This window comes from Panthera leo, chromosome B1, assembly GCF_018350215.1.
Source record: "Panthera leo isolate Ple1 chromosome B1, P.leo_Ple1_pat1.1, whole genome shotgun sequence".
Taxonomy (NCBI): domain Eukaryota; kingdom Metazoa; phylum Chordata; class Mammalia; order Carnivora; family Felidae; genus Panthera; species Panthera leo.
In genome coordinates this window covers 100,862,758-100,876,135 of record NC_056682.1, presented here as the reverse complement: position 1 = coordinate 100,876,135, position 13,378 = coordinate 100,862,758, and the positions used below count along the sequence as shown (strand labels likewise).

At 35.4% G+C, this 13,378-nt stretch overlaps 1 protein-coding gene across 5 annotated transcripts in view; it reads left to right on the top strand.

The window, feature by feature from the left end:
* The window catches only part of SPATA5 (spermatogenesis associated 5), a 355,585-nt gene that overhangs the window by 242,399 nt on the left and 99,808 nt on the right, over positions 1-13,378 (top strand). The window contains exon 15 of one of the 5 annotated variants that reach the window (XM_042935562.1): positions 2,611-2,674. The exons of the other annotated variants lie outside the window; for them this stretch is intronic. Coding sequence (XP_042791496.1) covers positions 2,611-2,634 — 24 coding nt within the window. The 3' untranslated portion in view covers positions 2,635-2,674. Of the gene's footprint in view, positions 1-2,610; positions 2,675-13,378 lie in introns of those variants that run through there. 5 annotated transcript variants of the gene reach the window in all.

The following is a 13,378-nucleotide window of genomic DNA, read 5'->3' as shown; positions in this document are numbered from 1 at the left end:
GATGGGGGGAGAATAACTGAGTGTGGTGTGCACTATTCTGCCTACTGCACATGATAAATTAATGTTTAGCTTTATTTAAAGACTTCCAAACTATCTTCCACAGTGGCTGTACCATTTTATATTTCTACCAGCAATATATGAAAAATCCAGTTTCTCCATATCCTTGCCAGCATTTAGTGTACCAAGAGTGCAGAGATATTTCATCATAGCTCTAATTTGCATTTCTCTGGTGGTTATATGATGTTGAACTTTTTTCGGTCTGTTTATTTGTCATCCATATCATTTCTTTAGTGAAATGTCTTCTCGTGTCTTTTGTCCATGCTCTCATTGGATTCTTTGTTATTTTACTGTTATATTTGGGGAGTTCTTTATGTATTTAATGTCAGATATGTGGTTTGCAAATATTTTCTCTCAGTCTGTAGCTTATCATTTTATCTTCTTAACAGGTTCTTTTGCTTATGGGAAACTTTATAAAATCTCATTTCACACCTATGTGAGTGATGCCATATACTAAATCATGAATGTCTCATGGTTTTTTTTTTCTTAAGTTTATTTATTTATTGAGAGCAAGAGCGCACGTGTGAGCATGTAGGGGAGGGGGAGAGAGAGGGAGAGAGAATCCCAAGCAGGCTCCTCAAGCCAAAGCGGGGCTTGATCTCATGAACCATGAGATCATGACCTGAGCAGAAATCAAGTCAGATGCTTAACTGACTGAGCCACCCAGGCACCCCTCTCATGGGATTTTAAAGAAAGCATTTACAGGTGACAGTAACCATTACTTAAACTGTGTTTCAGGTTAACACTTTGTTTTGATTTGAAGTAGTTGGACCCAGTGATGTGCTCAAACTGGCTCTTGCCACCTTACAAGGGCGGCTTTTGAAATTATCAAGAATGTTGCAAATCAGTTTTTAAATGGTCAGTTGCCACGATGGGACTATGTAAACTATGGAAATCAGCAGTCCCTACAGATCAGTGTTTTATTGTGTTTTTTTTCTGGGGGAAGAATCGTTCAATGTTTATCAGCACACTGCTGGTGGAACTAGGCAAAGAATTGCCAAGAAATTGAGTTTTCAGGGTTTTTTCCCTTAAAAAGTAAATAAATACTCACTGAGATATATGTCATGAATAAATGTGTCAGGGCATTCTCTGTACCAGATTATACATTTTTTGCTATTTTATTTATTTTTCATCAATTATGTCTTATTCAGGATTATAATTTTCCAGAATATCATGCAGTAGTAAGTCGTATAGTTTAGTGGTATGGATTAGATTATGGATTTTGCAATCATATAGTCTTCATTCAAATCCCACCTCTAGTTAGTAGCTGATCAGCCCTGGACAATACTATCTCATATGTAAAATTGTGATAGTAATAATGTATGTTTCATAGTTTATAAAGCTTGTATAAGATGATTTTTACAAAGTATTTAGCAGGTAATGACTCAATAAAGATTAACTGTTGTACTATTTTGATCATCACCTCTATAATCTCTGTACGGCAAGCTGAATGTTTTTCATAGTCACAGCAAATTTACCACATGACATTCAATAAACTAAGTATGTAACAGTACTAATAACACAGCTACCTCACGAGTTAGTACAATTGAAAAGGTGAATTTTGAATCAATGGAACACTTGTGGGAAAAATTCATCTTATAGGTATGGCACTGGACATAAAAATATGTAACAGTATATATACATATATGTAAAAGAATAGGATGAACATAATTTATTCATTCCTTATTTACTAAATACCTGCTGTATGCTGTTGAGTATGTACTCTGTTCTCTTGAGAGAAAAAGCCCTGGGAGATATAAATAAGAGAAATCTTCTTCTGAGAAAATATAAATTAAAAAGATAAAGATGATTTTTAAAATTAGAATGCCTTTTTAGCATTTGAGTATCCCCTGCTGAAAACTTGACATCCTAGAAAATCAGACGTACTGCTTGAAATCACTAGCCAAGATCTCATTTCCCAAAATCCCCAACCAACCTAGTTGAATACGGTGAAATGTCTTTAAAATAACAAATTATAATCTTAGGGTGTAAAATGCTTAAGCCATGGCTTCCTACTAACCTAACAATCAAATCTAGTTGTTAAGGAACAGTTGCTTCGATGACACTCAGAGGGCTTTCCAAAATGTCAATAATACATATGATGTCCTCTTTCCACCTATTGTATTCAGAATGTAACATATGACTCCCCCTCCCCATACATTCTTTTGTTTAAAATGTTATATTAAGTTTGAGGAATATTAGTATAATTTTTTTTCCTATATAAACATCAGCTGGAAAATGATGAATTAAGAGACATATATTCTCTGAGGTGTGGATGTTTAAAACTGAGAGGCATTCTACCAGGAAAATGTTAACTATGGAGAGACTCTGCAGGCAGTCCTATTTTTTGTGTGTGTTCTGGCTTACTTATTGGATGAAATACAGTATAACTAACAATAAATTCCTGGTTAGTGCTGCATACTTTAAATATGTTCTTATTTTATTCTCATACAACCTTTGATGACAAAGTGAAGATTCAGAGATCTTAAGTTAATTTCACAAAACTATACACCTCCTCAATTTCAGAGCTGGAATTCAAATCTCCTTCTACAGGCAATACCCAGGAACAGCTATTAGAAAACTTGAAAAGCTGCAAGGAAGACATACTGAAATATGTTTCGAGTGGATGAGTGTCATGTTGCTTTAGATTAAGTGTCCTTTCCATCCTCTCTGTCCCTACAGGAAGTTTTAATCCTTGTCTCCAAATGTCATTATATGATATAAAATTTACAAATTTTTCTTCCTGGTCTGACAGTAGCGGTTTTCCATTATGCTAGTACAGTCAGTTACCTCTCATTTTATTTTTTACTCATCCTTCAGTAAATATTTTTAAAGTATCTTCTACAAAACAATTAACAAAACATATTGAAAAGTTTGCTAGAGCTTTTTGCTCTTGCTTATCTCATAGAATCAAGTGAAAAATTAGACTTTCTTATTATATTTCATTTGCCATATATTGCAATTCACAAGAAAGTCTACTTTAATATGGCAGCTGAACTGTGCGTATCCTAACTGCCAGCCTCATGGCAATAGGGTATTGAAGCAATGGCTTTTATGTTAGGAAGAAATGAATTAGGAAGAAAGTCATGAATGAAATGTTGATGCATTCTAGAGAATTCTATTGAAAATTAGCTACTAGATCACCTTTGCATGAAATGTTCTAGATGAAAGCAATATGATACTCAAAAGTTAGATCACATTCTGGCCATCCTGTTTCCTAGGTGGCACTCAAATTACTTTAGGTTGTGTTTGTATATACCAACAGTGAACAATCAGAAAATGAAATTAAGGAAGCAGTTTCATTTACAATAGCATCCAAAACAATAAAATAAACTATAATAATAATAATAATAATAATAATAATAATAAACAACTTACCGAAGGAGGTGAAATACTTGAATACTAAAAACTATAAAACATCCTGAAAGAAATTAAAGGAGATCTAAATAAACAGAGAGATGTCCCATGTTTGTGGATTAAAGACCTAATATTGTAAATATGTAGGTATCACCCAAAGCAACCTACGGGTTTACTATAATCCCTATTAAAATTACAGCAGTGTTTTTTGCAGAAATGAAAGATCAGTCCTCAAATCCATATGGAATACAAGGGGTACTGAATAGTCAAAACAATACTGATAAAAAAAAGAAGAAGAAAGTTAGAGGACTTATACTTCCTGATTTCAAAACTTACTACAGTGCTACAGCAATCAAACCAGTGTGGTACTAACATAAAGATAGACTGTATAAAACCAGTGAGAATCCAGAAATAAACCCATGAACATACAGCCATCAAAGGTACTAAAATCATTCAATGGGGAAATAATAGACTCTTTAATCAGTAGTGCTGGGACCAGTGGATTTCCATGTGCAGTAATTGAAGTTGGACTTCTACCTCAACGATATACAAAAATTAACTCAAAATGTGTCAGTAGCGTAAACACAACAGATAATGTCACAAAGCTCCTTTCCAAAAACATGGGAATGTATCTTAATGACTTTGGATTTGACAATGGATTCTTAGGTATGACACCAAAAGCACAAAGAAAGAACAGATTTAATGGAACATCTTGGCTAAACAATAAACCCAGACCACAATGACAAAACTATTATAAAAACAAAATAGATCCAAGTAAGCAGATTATGTAACTATCCACTGGTTTTTGTTGTTGTTGGCAGTTAACCTGCATACAGTAACTAAACTCCAGACTTTATCTGGAAGGTTTGTTAGACTTTTATAAAGCTAAGCATCTATAGTGTTATAGATAGGATGTAACAAAGTCTTTGGGAGTAACATATTTAGATGATGATGAGAGTTAGGCATATTTTCCAGGATACTAAAGTGATTCTTATCAAACAATATTAAGAAATAATAAGTGTTCTGTAGTTCATTGTGCTAGTTGTTCTTGTTTCACTTCCCATATATATTCTTGCCTTTGTCAGGGTTGCATGTGCATGTCTGTATAAAGAAGGGAGATTGAGGTGATGCCTGTGGATTATATAGCCCTGACTTGCATTCCACTGGGTTCATCCAGTGGGAAGCATCAACAGATTAGAAGGTGGGAGGAGAAAGAAGTCAGAATATATCTTCCCACTTCTTCTCTACCATAATATCGTAATTCCAACATTGGCCATGTCATCTTATAGACTGTATCTCCTAACACTATACTTTGAGCTGCCACACCCCTCGCCCCCCCAGCCAGGAGGTTCACCTTTATTTAAGTTTTGATACAACTCTCTCCCATGCCTCTGGTCCCGACCCCTAGCCTCCTAAGCGGTATCAGCTTCCTGTAGTTGCTACACCTTGGGTTCTTCCAAATCACTTGTAGAGACTCTTTAACTTTCCCACTCTTCTGGAAATATTTCCTAAATTGATACATCTTTTCAAAATCCCTGCCAGAACCCTGGATAACTTATTATTTTACTTTTCTATTTATTTTACTTTTCTATTATTTAATACAATTTTGGCTTGTCAAATCATAGACATTCTGTGATTGATATCACTACAGTAGAAGCCATAATGTTTTGTAGAGGAAGTGTAGAACAGAGATTAAATCTAGGATGTCAGATAAACAGAGGTAGATTAACAGAGTCTCTCCTATTTATTGTTACTGCCTTTTGTTTTCAGACTCAAAGTATCACAGAAAAATTTGAAGTTTAAATTCAGTATTCACTTAGAAGATAAGCATTTTACCAGCAAATGAGCTTAATTTTTATATTTTATTATCTTCATTTTCTAGTCTCTAGAATACTCTTAATAAACTAGTAATTCTTAACATTCTTTGGTTCATGCTAAAGACCATGTTCCCGTAAAAATACCTATAAACATAAAAATGTGTGTTTTAACCTGTTCACCAATCCTTTGACATTCAACCAGGAACCACAGGGTAACAATACCTTCCTTAACAATTTTTAAGTTTTCCTGGCATGCTTGGTCAGGGAAGAAAAATGTTCTGTGGCAAGTGTCAGTTTTATCAGCAAGCTAGTATAGTCCTTAGAAATTGCTTGTAAACAGAGTGAACTACAAACTGGAGGAAGAAATCAGAGATTTCAATCCTTTAGATCCATACCATTTAGTCCAGGAAGTCATGAAGGACCTACATTTTGTACAGATTCTCACAACATACAAGCTGGAAAGTACCATTTTATATACGGATTGTCTGTAGTTAAGAGTCAGTGATAGTGGTATATTTTTTCACACTTAGTTTACCATTTACAATTTAGAGTAAATGCTGAGAAATCTTTAGCCACTTAATTTTATTTTACCTAGATTAACTTGTTTCTAGGATTCAAATGAGTAATGGAATGAAGATTAATCTTGAAAATCCTGCTGCTTTATATCACTGAAAGCACTTTGCCCTCCTGCTTCCTGGGCCCAATAGAGTAAACCTTAGTTGTCAGATTGTGACATGGTTCTTTTAAGAAGCTGTGGGCAAAGACTGATAAATTTTGACCAGCAGATTAAAAACAAGCAAGAAATTATACTCTCGTTTTGCTGTTTTTTTGTTTGTTTTTTTTTTTCAACGTTTTTTTTTTTTTTTTTTTTTTTTTTATTTTTGGGACAGAGAGAGACAGAGCATGAACGGGGGAGGGGCAGAGAGAGAGGGAGACACAGAATGGGAAACAGGCTCCAGGCTCCGAGCCATCAGCCCAGAGCCTGACGCGGGGCTCGAACTCACGGACCGCGAGATCGTGACCTGGCTGAAGTCGGACGCCTAACCGACTGCGCCACCCAGGCGCCCCTTTTTTTGTTTGTTTTAATGGACAATTGGATATATCTAAGAATAGAAAATGTCTGGAAGAAAATGGTTTCTATGAAGGGAAATTAGAAGATTGGAAGAAGAAGCAGATTTTTGCTTTTCACACTACACATTTCTATACTGCTTGTTTTGTTATTCTTTTACCATGAGCTTATGTTCTCAATAAATTAACACAAATAGATGGGGACAGGAAGGACACCTTTTTTGCTATGTTGACTGTTCTTATCTCATCCTTGGTTTACTGGTTTCCTAGCTTTTCTTCCTGGACCTATATTCTCCATTTACTTATTTTTAACAGCCTACAGGGGCTACCTGAATTTTTTTTCTTTTCCCTAGTTCTAATTAACAGCCTCTCAGTTTATTTCTTCATCACCTACCTGCAACCCATATCATCAGATCATACATAAAGCTTTCTCTTTGTTCACTGCCTCCACACATGTATATCAGCTGTCTTTTTCTTAACCATTCCATTTAATCCATTTAGTTCTATGCCTTTTGAGAATGTATTGTTTACAAAGAACTGAAATGTTCTTAGTTTATTTGCTTTTAGGTACCCTCAGAAAATAGTAATGGGCAAAATAAATACCATACAAAAAATCCACTGAAAGGAGTTTAGCATAACTAGGGAATGTTGGCTTCCAACCTTGGAAGTGATAAAATTGGAAATCGTTGCTACTTTGTAATATAACTGGAAGTCCTTCAACAAGGAATCAGAGCCACAGATAGTAGTTTTAGCCTCAAAGTAAAGGGGGAGATATATATGGATACATGTAGCTTCAGAGACCTGCATTACCAGAGTGGCAACTTTCACCTGGTGAGTCATTTGCCTGGAAATACACTATGGTTTGAGCTTGGCCTCTGCATCTGACTCCACTTTTCAAAGTGTCTGACCTTGTCCAAGTTACTTAGGCTCTTTGAGCCTTAATTTTATCATATTTGAAAAAAAAAATTTCTAAAATACCACTGCTTTGTTAGATGATTAAATAAAAAATACTTAGCCCTTGGGGATGCAAGCTGGTGCAGCCACTCTGGAAAACAGTATGGAGGTTCCTCAAAAAACTAAAAATAGAACTACCCTACGACCCAGCAATTGCACTACTAGGCATTTATCCAAGGGATACAGGTGTGTTGTTTTGAAGGGACACATGAACCCCCGTGTTTATAGCAGCACTATCAACAATAGCCAAAGTGTGGAAAGAGCCCAAATGTCCATCGATGGATGAATGGATAAAGAAGATGTGGTGTGTGTGTGGGTGTGTGTGTGGGTGTGTGTGTGTGTGTGTGCACACCCCCACACACACACACACCCCCACACACACACACACACACACACACACACACACACACAATGGAGTATTACTCGGCAATCAAAAAGAATAAAATCTTGCCATTTGCAACTATGTGGATGGAACTGGAGGGTATTATGCTAAGTGAAATTAGTCAGAGAAAGACAAAAATCATATGACATCACTCTTATAAGGACTTTAAGAGACAAAACAGATGAACATAAGGGAAGGGACACAAAAATAATATAACAAAAGGGAGGGGGACAAAACAGAAGAGACTCATAAATATGGAGAACAAACTGAGGGTTACTAGAGTGGTTGTGTGAGGAGGGATGGGCTAAATGGGTAAGGGGCACTGAGGAATCTACTTCTGAAATCATTGTTGCACTATATGCTAACTAATTTGGATGTAAATTTTAAAAAATAAAAAATAAAATAAAATAAATACTTAGCCCAATGCCTGCTCAGCTATTAATAGCATAATAATACTATAATTAGAAAAAAAAAGACAAAAAAAGGTTTTACTCATAGTTTTGGCATTTGAGGCTATATCACCAGCATCAGTTTTTGTACTTCATATACCTACAAAATTATTCATTTTATTTGAAACAAACAAACAAACAAACAAACAAGGCAAGACACCTGAGTGGCCCAGTCAGTTACGCATCTAACTTTGGCTCAGGTCATTATCTCACTGCTCATGTGCTCAAGCCCCCGCATCTGGCTCTCTGCTGTCAGTGCACAGCCCACTTCAGATCCTCTGTCCCCTTTCTCTCTGTCCCTCCCCGGCACGAACACACACACTCTCTCTCTCTCAAAAATAAATAAACATTTAAAAAAATTATTTTAAAGCAGAATGTCATGGTAATGGTATTTATCAAGTATGTTTCCAGTATTTGGAGTTTTGGTACTATTTCTTATATGCTGGTTGATCCTTGCATACAAGGTGAAAAAACTAAGCTCTGAGCTAACAGTACTTAATGGGTACATATCCTATAGAGAATAAACTCTTTTATGAATAAAGTCTTCTCTGAATTCCATTTTCCTTTTTGCGAATTTCACTCATACATGCTTATGCAAAGACATCTAAGCATACCTCTGTTGTACGCTAACAGAAAAAAGTCTTATTTAAATTTGGACTCCATTTGATTAAAATCAGATGTTTAGTTCCAAATCTACAAATTTATTTTTAATTTAGGGAAAAAAAGGCACTCCAAAAAAACTATTATTCAGTGCACTTCTGAGCAAAGCACAAGTCATGTCTGAGTTCAGGTGAATACAATTAGCTATTACTAAAAATGAGCCATTGGTGGAGTTGGTGAATACTGAACATGGATTTGTAAGACTTTGTGGGAATGACAAATAATAGAAAGAACATTTAGTTCCCTGATTCTAAGAAGAGCTGATCAGGAGGCTGCTGGAGCTGGAGTTTGCTTTCTGGGGTATTTCTGTCTTGAAGGCTTATGTTCCATGGTTGGGGCTCAGTACTGTCTAAAGCATTTTATTGATGGCTGGCAGGGAACTCCTGTCAACCAGGCTTCTAGGTAGGAAATGAGGCTTCCTTGCCGGAAAGTCCATATAATACCACTGCAGTTTTCATGTATAGATTATTTTTGCACATGTGCATAGTACCTAATAGACATTAATCTAAAATAAGTGTATCTCGTTCTCTCTTAAAAGTAACCTTACTTGCAAACAGAAATCCTCCATGTCCCAGTTAACTCAGTTTGGTCTGATTTAGCTTGGGAGAGTAAACGTGTGCATCAGTCATTTCAGCAAATATTTATAGAAGCTATGTAGAGTAATTTGTATGTTTATTTTTTATATAACTTAATAATTAATATAAATTAGCTTATATGTAATAAGTCCTTTAAACCCCACTGGATTTGCTCTTACTTAATTTTCCTATCTCATATTACATATATATAAACAAGTACCTTTGGATATTTTGATGCTAGATTAGTGATTTAAACTGTCAAATATATTTATTATTAATATAAACAAAGGTCACGGATTTAAAACAGCAGAGTAAGAGGTTGAGGAAAAGCATGGGAAATTAGTAACACATATTTGTTTCAATGTCCTCAATTACTTTGCCATTAATAGTAAATTTGGTAAGCAAAGAAAACAAATTATGACAGGTTTCATAGTTATAATATGTGAGAGAGAATTTAGAAATATGGCATTAACATTAGTCTTATTGAAATTATTTGTTTTGGCTGGATGACTGCTTTTTGGAGATATTTTTAAAATCTTAAAATAATATTATGTAGATATAGAAATATAGGTCAACAACTATGTTTTATTTTAATTGAAATAAATTAAAATTGAAAAATAATACCCATTCTGCTCTGTTTATTTTCAATATTGAATATACATGTAATGATTTCACACATTAAACCCAGTCTATAACTGGTTCAGTTTTAGTACTGGTTCATCCAAGTACTAACCAGGCCTGACCCTGCTTAGCTTCCGAGATCAGATGAGATCGGGCACATTTAGGGTGGTATGGCTGTAGACTAAAATTATCTTCTTTTTTTTTTTTTATTTTTTTTTTTATTTTTTTTTTTATTTATTTTTGGGACAGAGAGAGACAGAGCATGAACGGGGGAGGGGCAGAGAGAGAGGGAGACACAGAATCGGAAACAGGCTCCAGGCTCCGAGCCATCAGCCCAGAGCCTGACGCGGGGCTCGAACTCACGGACCGCGAGATCGTGACCTGGCTGAAGTCGGCCGCTTAACCGACTACGCCACCCAGGCGCCCCCTAAAATTATCTTCTAATGCTAATTGTAATGATGTGGGTAATATGGATCAGTAATTTTATTTTTTAAATGTTAGAAATTATTTTATAAATTGTGAGTGTTTTAATGATTACTAGACTTTATTTGTAGAATAAAGTCTTATCAGAATGTGTGAACTAAAGGAGATGCTATATATAGTGGTCCAGTCCCTCTCCTTGATGAGAAAACTAAAACTCCAAAAATGAAGAGCTTCACCAAGGTCACACAGAGGAGGAGAACAGACCTGTGGATATGAACTCCAGTCTTTTTTTTTTTTTTCATTCTTATATCAAGTTTATTAGAGGGGTTTTATGATGATCACTATGTTACAGATGAGGAAACTAAGAATATGAAAGAATAAGAAAATAATCTTGCCAACCAAGTGGCAGTTTTAGCCAAGTATAATTCTACTTCTAAGCCTGTCTTTCTTTTTTTAACTGAGATATAATTGACATATTAGTTTCAGGTCTACAATGTTAATGATTCAATATTTGTACATCTTGCAAATTGATCCCCCAGTCTATTTCTAAAACTTGTGTTTTCCATACCATATTATAGTACCTCCCACTTTTAACTACCCACCTGTCTGTTCTTCCCAAGGTGCTCCTTCCACATTCCAGATAACTTACTGTTTTTCCTACCCTCCCTTAATACCCACCAAAGAAAAGTTAGTAATCCCCATTGTCTCTCTGCCTCCAGGGATGTTTATTGCCTGCATGAATCTCTAAATAGCATGTTCAAATCGTGTACCAAGGTGTAATGAGCACTCCGATGTCAGAGGAGCTCTTTGGGGCCCCTGGGCTGCTAATGTGGAGGCTCTTCTGTCTGTCGGTCTGTGCTGTGAATCTGTCCCGTTCCTGTCTCACTTCTCATTTTCTCTTGTTCTTTAGTTCACTCCTGAAACTGCAGAGAGTCTCTTAAAAACTCTGGGTATTTACCTTTTGTTTTTACTATATGATCTCCTAGTAAGGACAAGTAAAAAGGGGAAAGGCTTTTTGTTTTTTGTTTTTTTAATATATGTAGAGAGTAAGTGGTAATTAAGTGTATAACAGACATTTAGGACCCTAAATTTTATGTTCCAAGATACCAAAAGAATACATGCAACACAATGTTATGCGATTTGACCTATGGCAGGTTTTTCTTGGACATTTTCAAAAAGCACTCCACGTTTTTTTCCAACATTAGACATCACCATATTATACTTATTAAATATATATAGATAAAAGTGATTATGAAGTATAAATTAGCATAACCTTTCTGGAAGGTAGTTAATATATAGCAAAAATTTTTAAGTTATTCGCCTTTTGTCCTACTAATTATGCTTCTAGGAATTTATCTTGGGATATAATAAGACAAGTAATCCACGATAATAGTTTAAAATGTTCACTGCAGGATTTATTATAGGTTTGGATCCATAAAATAAGACTAACGGTACCTACTTACCTTAGAGGGTTGCTTTGAGGATTAAATATTACATATGTACATAACAGTAATAAGTATTAAATATACATATATATATTAAAAGAAGTCTATGCGTTACATTTACTGGGAAATAAAAGTAGGTTACAAAACAATAATAAATACAGCTTTTATGTAAAACAGTCTACATTACAGTCGTCTGGAAAATTGTTCCTCAGAATATCACCAAAGCCATCATTTTGATGATTTTTACTTTGTAATTAATGTTAATCAGCATTGTGTCAAAATTGTTTACATCATATGAATCACTCTTCTATTCAGAGAAAGTAGTCAAGTTATTTTTATTTTAAAAATAAACTCAATGTGCATAACCTTGCTATTTATTAGCAGTATGACTTAATTTGTTTTAAATTTCCTTGCATGTAATAGGAGGGTAATAATAAACTTTAAGCATAAATGTCAGGTCTAATCCTCCTCCCATCTTCCTCCCCATTTAGGAGTCCTGAGCCATTCTTGGCTCCATAATAGCTGAAGTGAATGCCTTCTCAAAGGGTGTGGGGTCATATTTCTCACCAGCAACTTCCTTAGCAAAAGTATTGCTGTCAGAGAAGTGGCAGGGGGTAGAGGGAAACTAAGATATTGACAGAGCCCAGGGGAGACGTCAGCCTGACGATCCAGAGCAGTATTGGCAGAGTCCAGAATTACATGGCAGTTTTAAAACGGTCTTTAGATTTACTCATTGTTTAGAACTCAGTCATGTTTTAAACATTCTCTTGGTGAATTTCACGAAAGGGAGACCATCTCTTTCCATTTGTCTGGACTCAGCAATTTTATTTTTAGGTATATATTATAGGGGAGAAATTCCCTTGGTTAAAAAAACATTTTTTAAAGAAAAAACTTGAGACAACTAGCTGAAGTAAATGACAGTCTGAGTTTATGTGTGGAGGATGTAGTGAGTGACTGTGTCATACTGCTCCCACTCACACCAGATCCTTTACCATGACACATGAGTGCCTTTCCCTGGCTATTTTTAGAAATAATCGTGTTATTTTAAGAGTACTGTATCATCAGCTCTGAGGGGTTTAAAAACAAGTCGGACAAGGTATCCTGTATTGCAGCATGTGACTCTAGTGTTTGTAGTATTTTCTCTCTCTCTTTCCTTCCCTATTTAGTTAATACCAGGCAATAAGAAATCCATATCAATATTATTCACTGAGGAGGAAGTGGCATAACTATTCACAGCTGTAACTGCATAGGTCCTCAACAACTCTCTGGGACTTAGAATCAAATCTGAGTTGATATTATCAGACTCCCTCTGTCCAAGATAATAAAATTTGAAGTCCTGTGTGTCAGGATGACTGCATATGTGCAAGTACTTGAGGAAGTTTGTTTAAAGTATTTCCTTTTCCAAAAGCAGGAATTTAGAGAAGCAGTTGTGCAGGACTGGGATGGTGTACTGGGGATTTTAGTTTAAGATTTCCTTTATAATTTCTTCCCCTGAGGAATTTTAGCTCTCTTTAGCGACCTGGATGTCAAGTACAATAATGAATCTTACAGAAAATAGGAAACTGGAGAA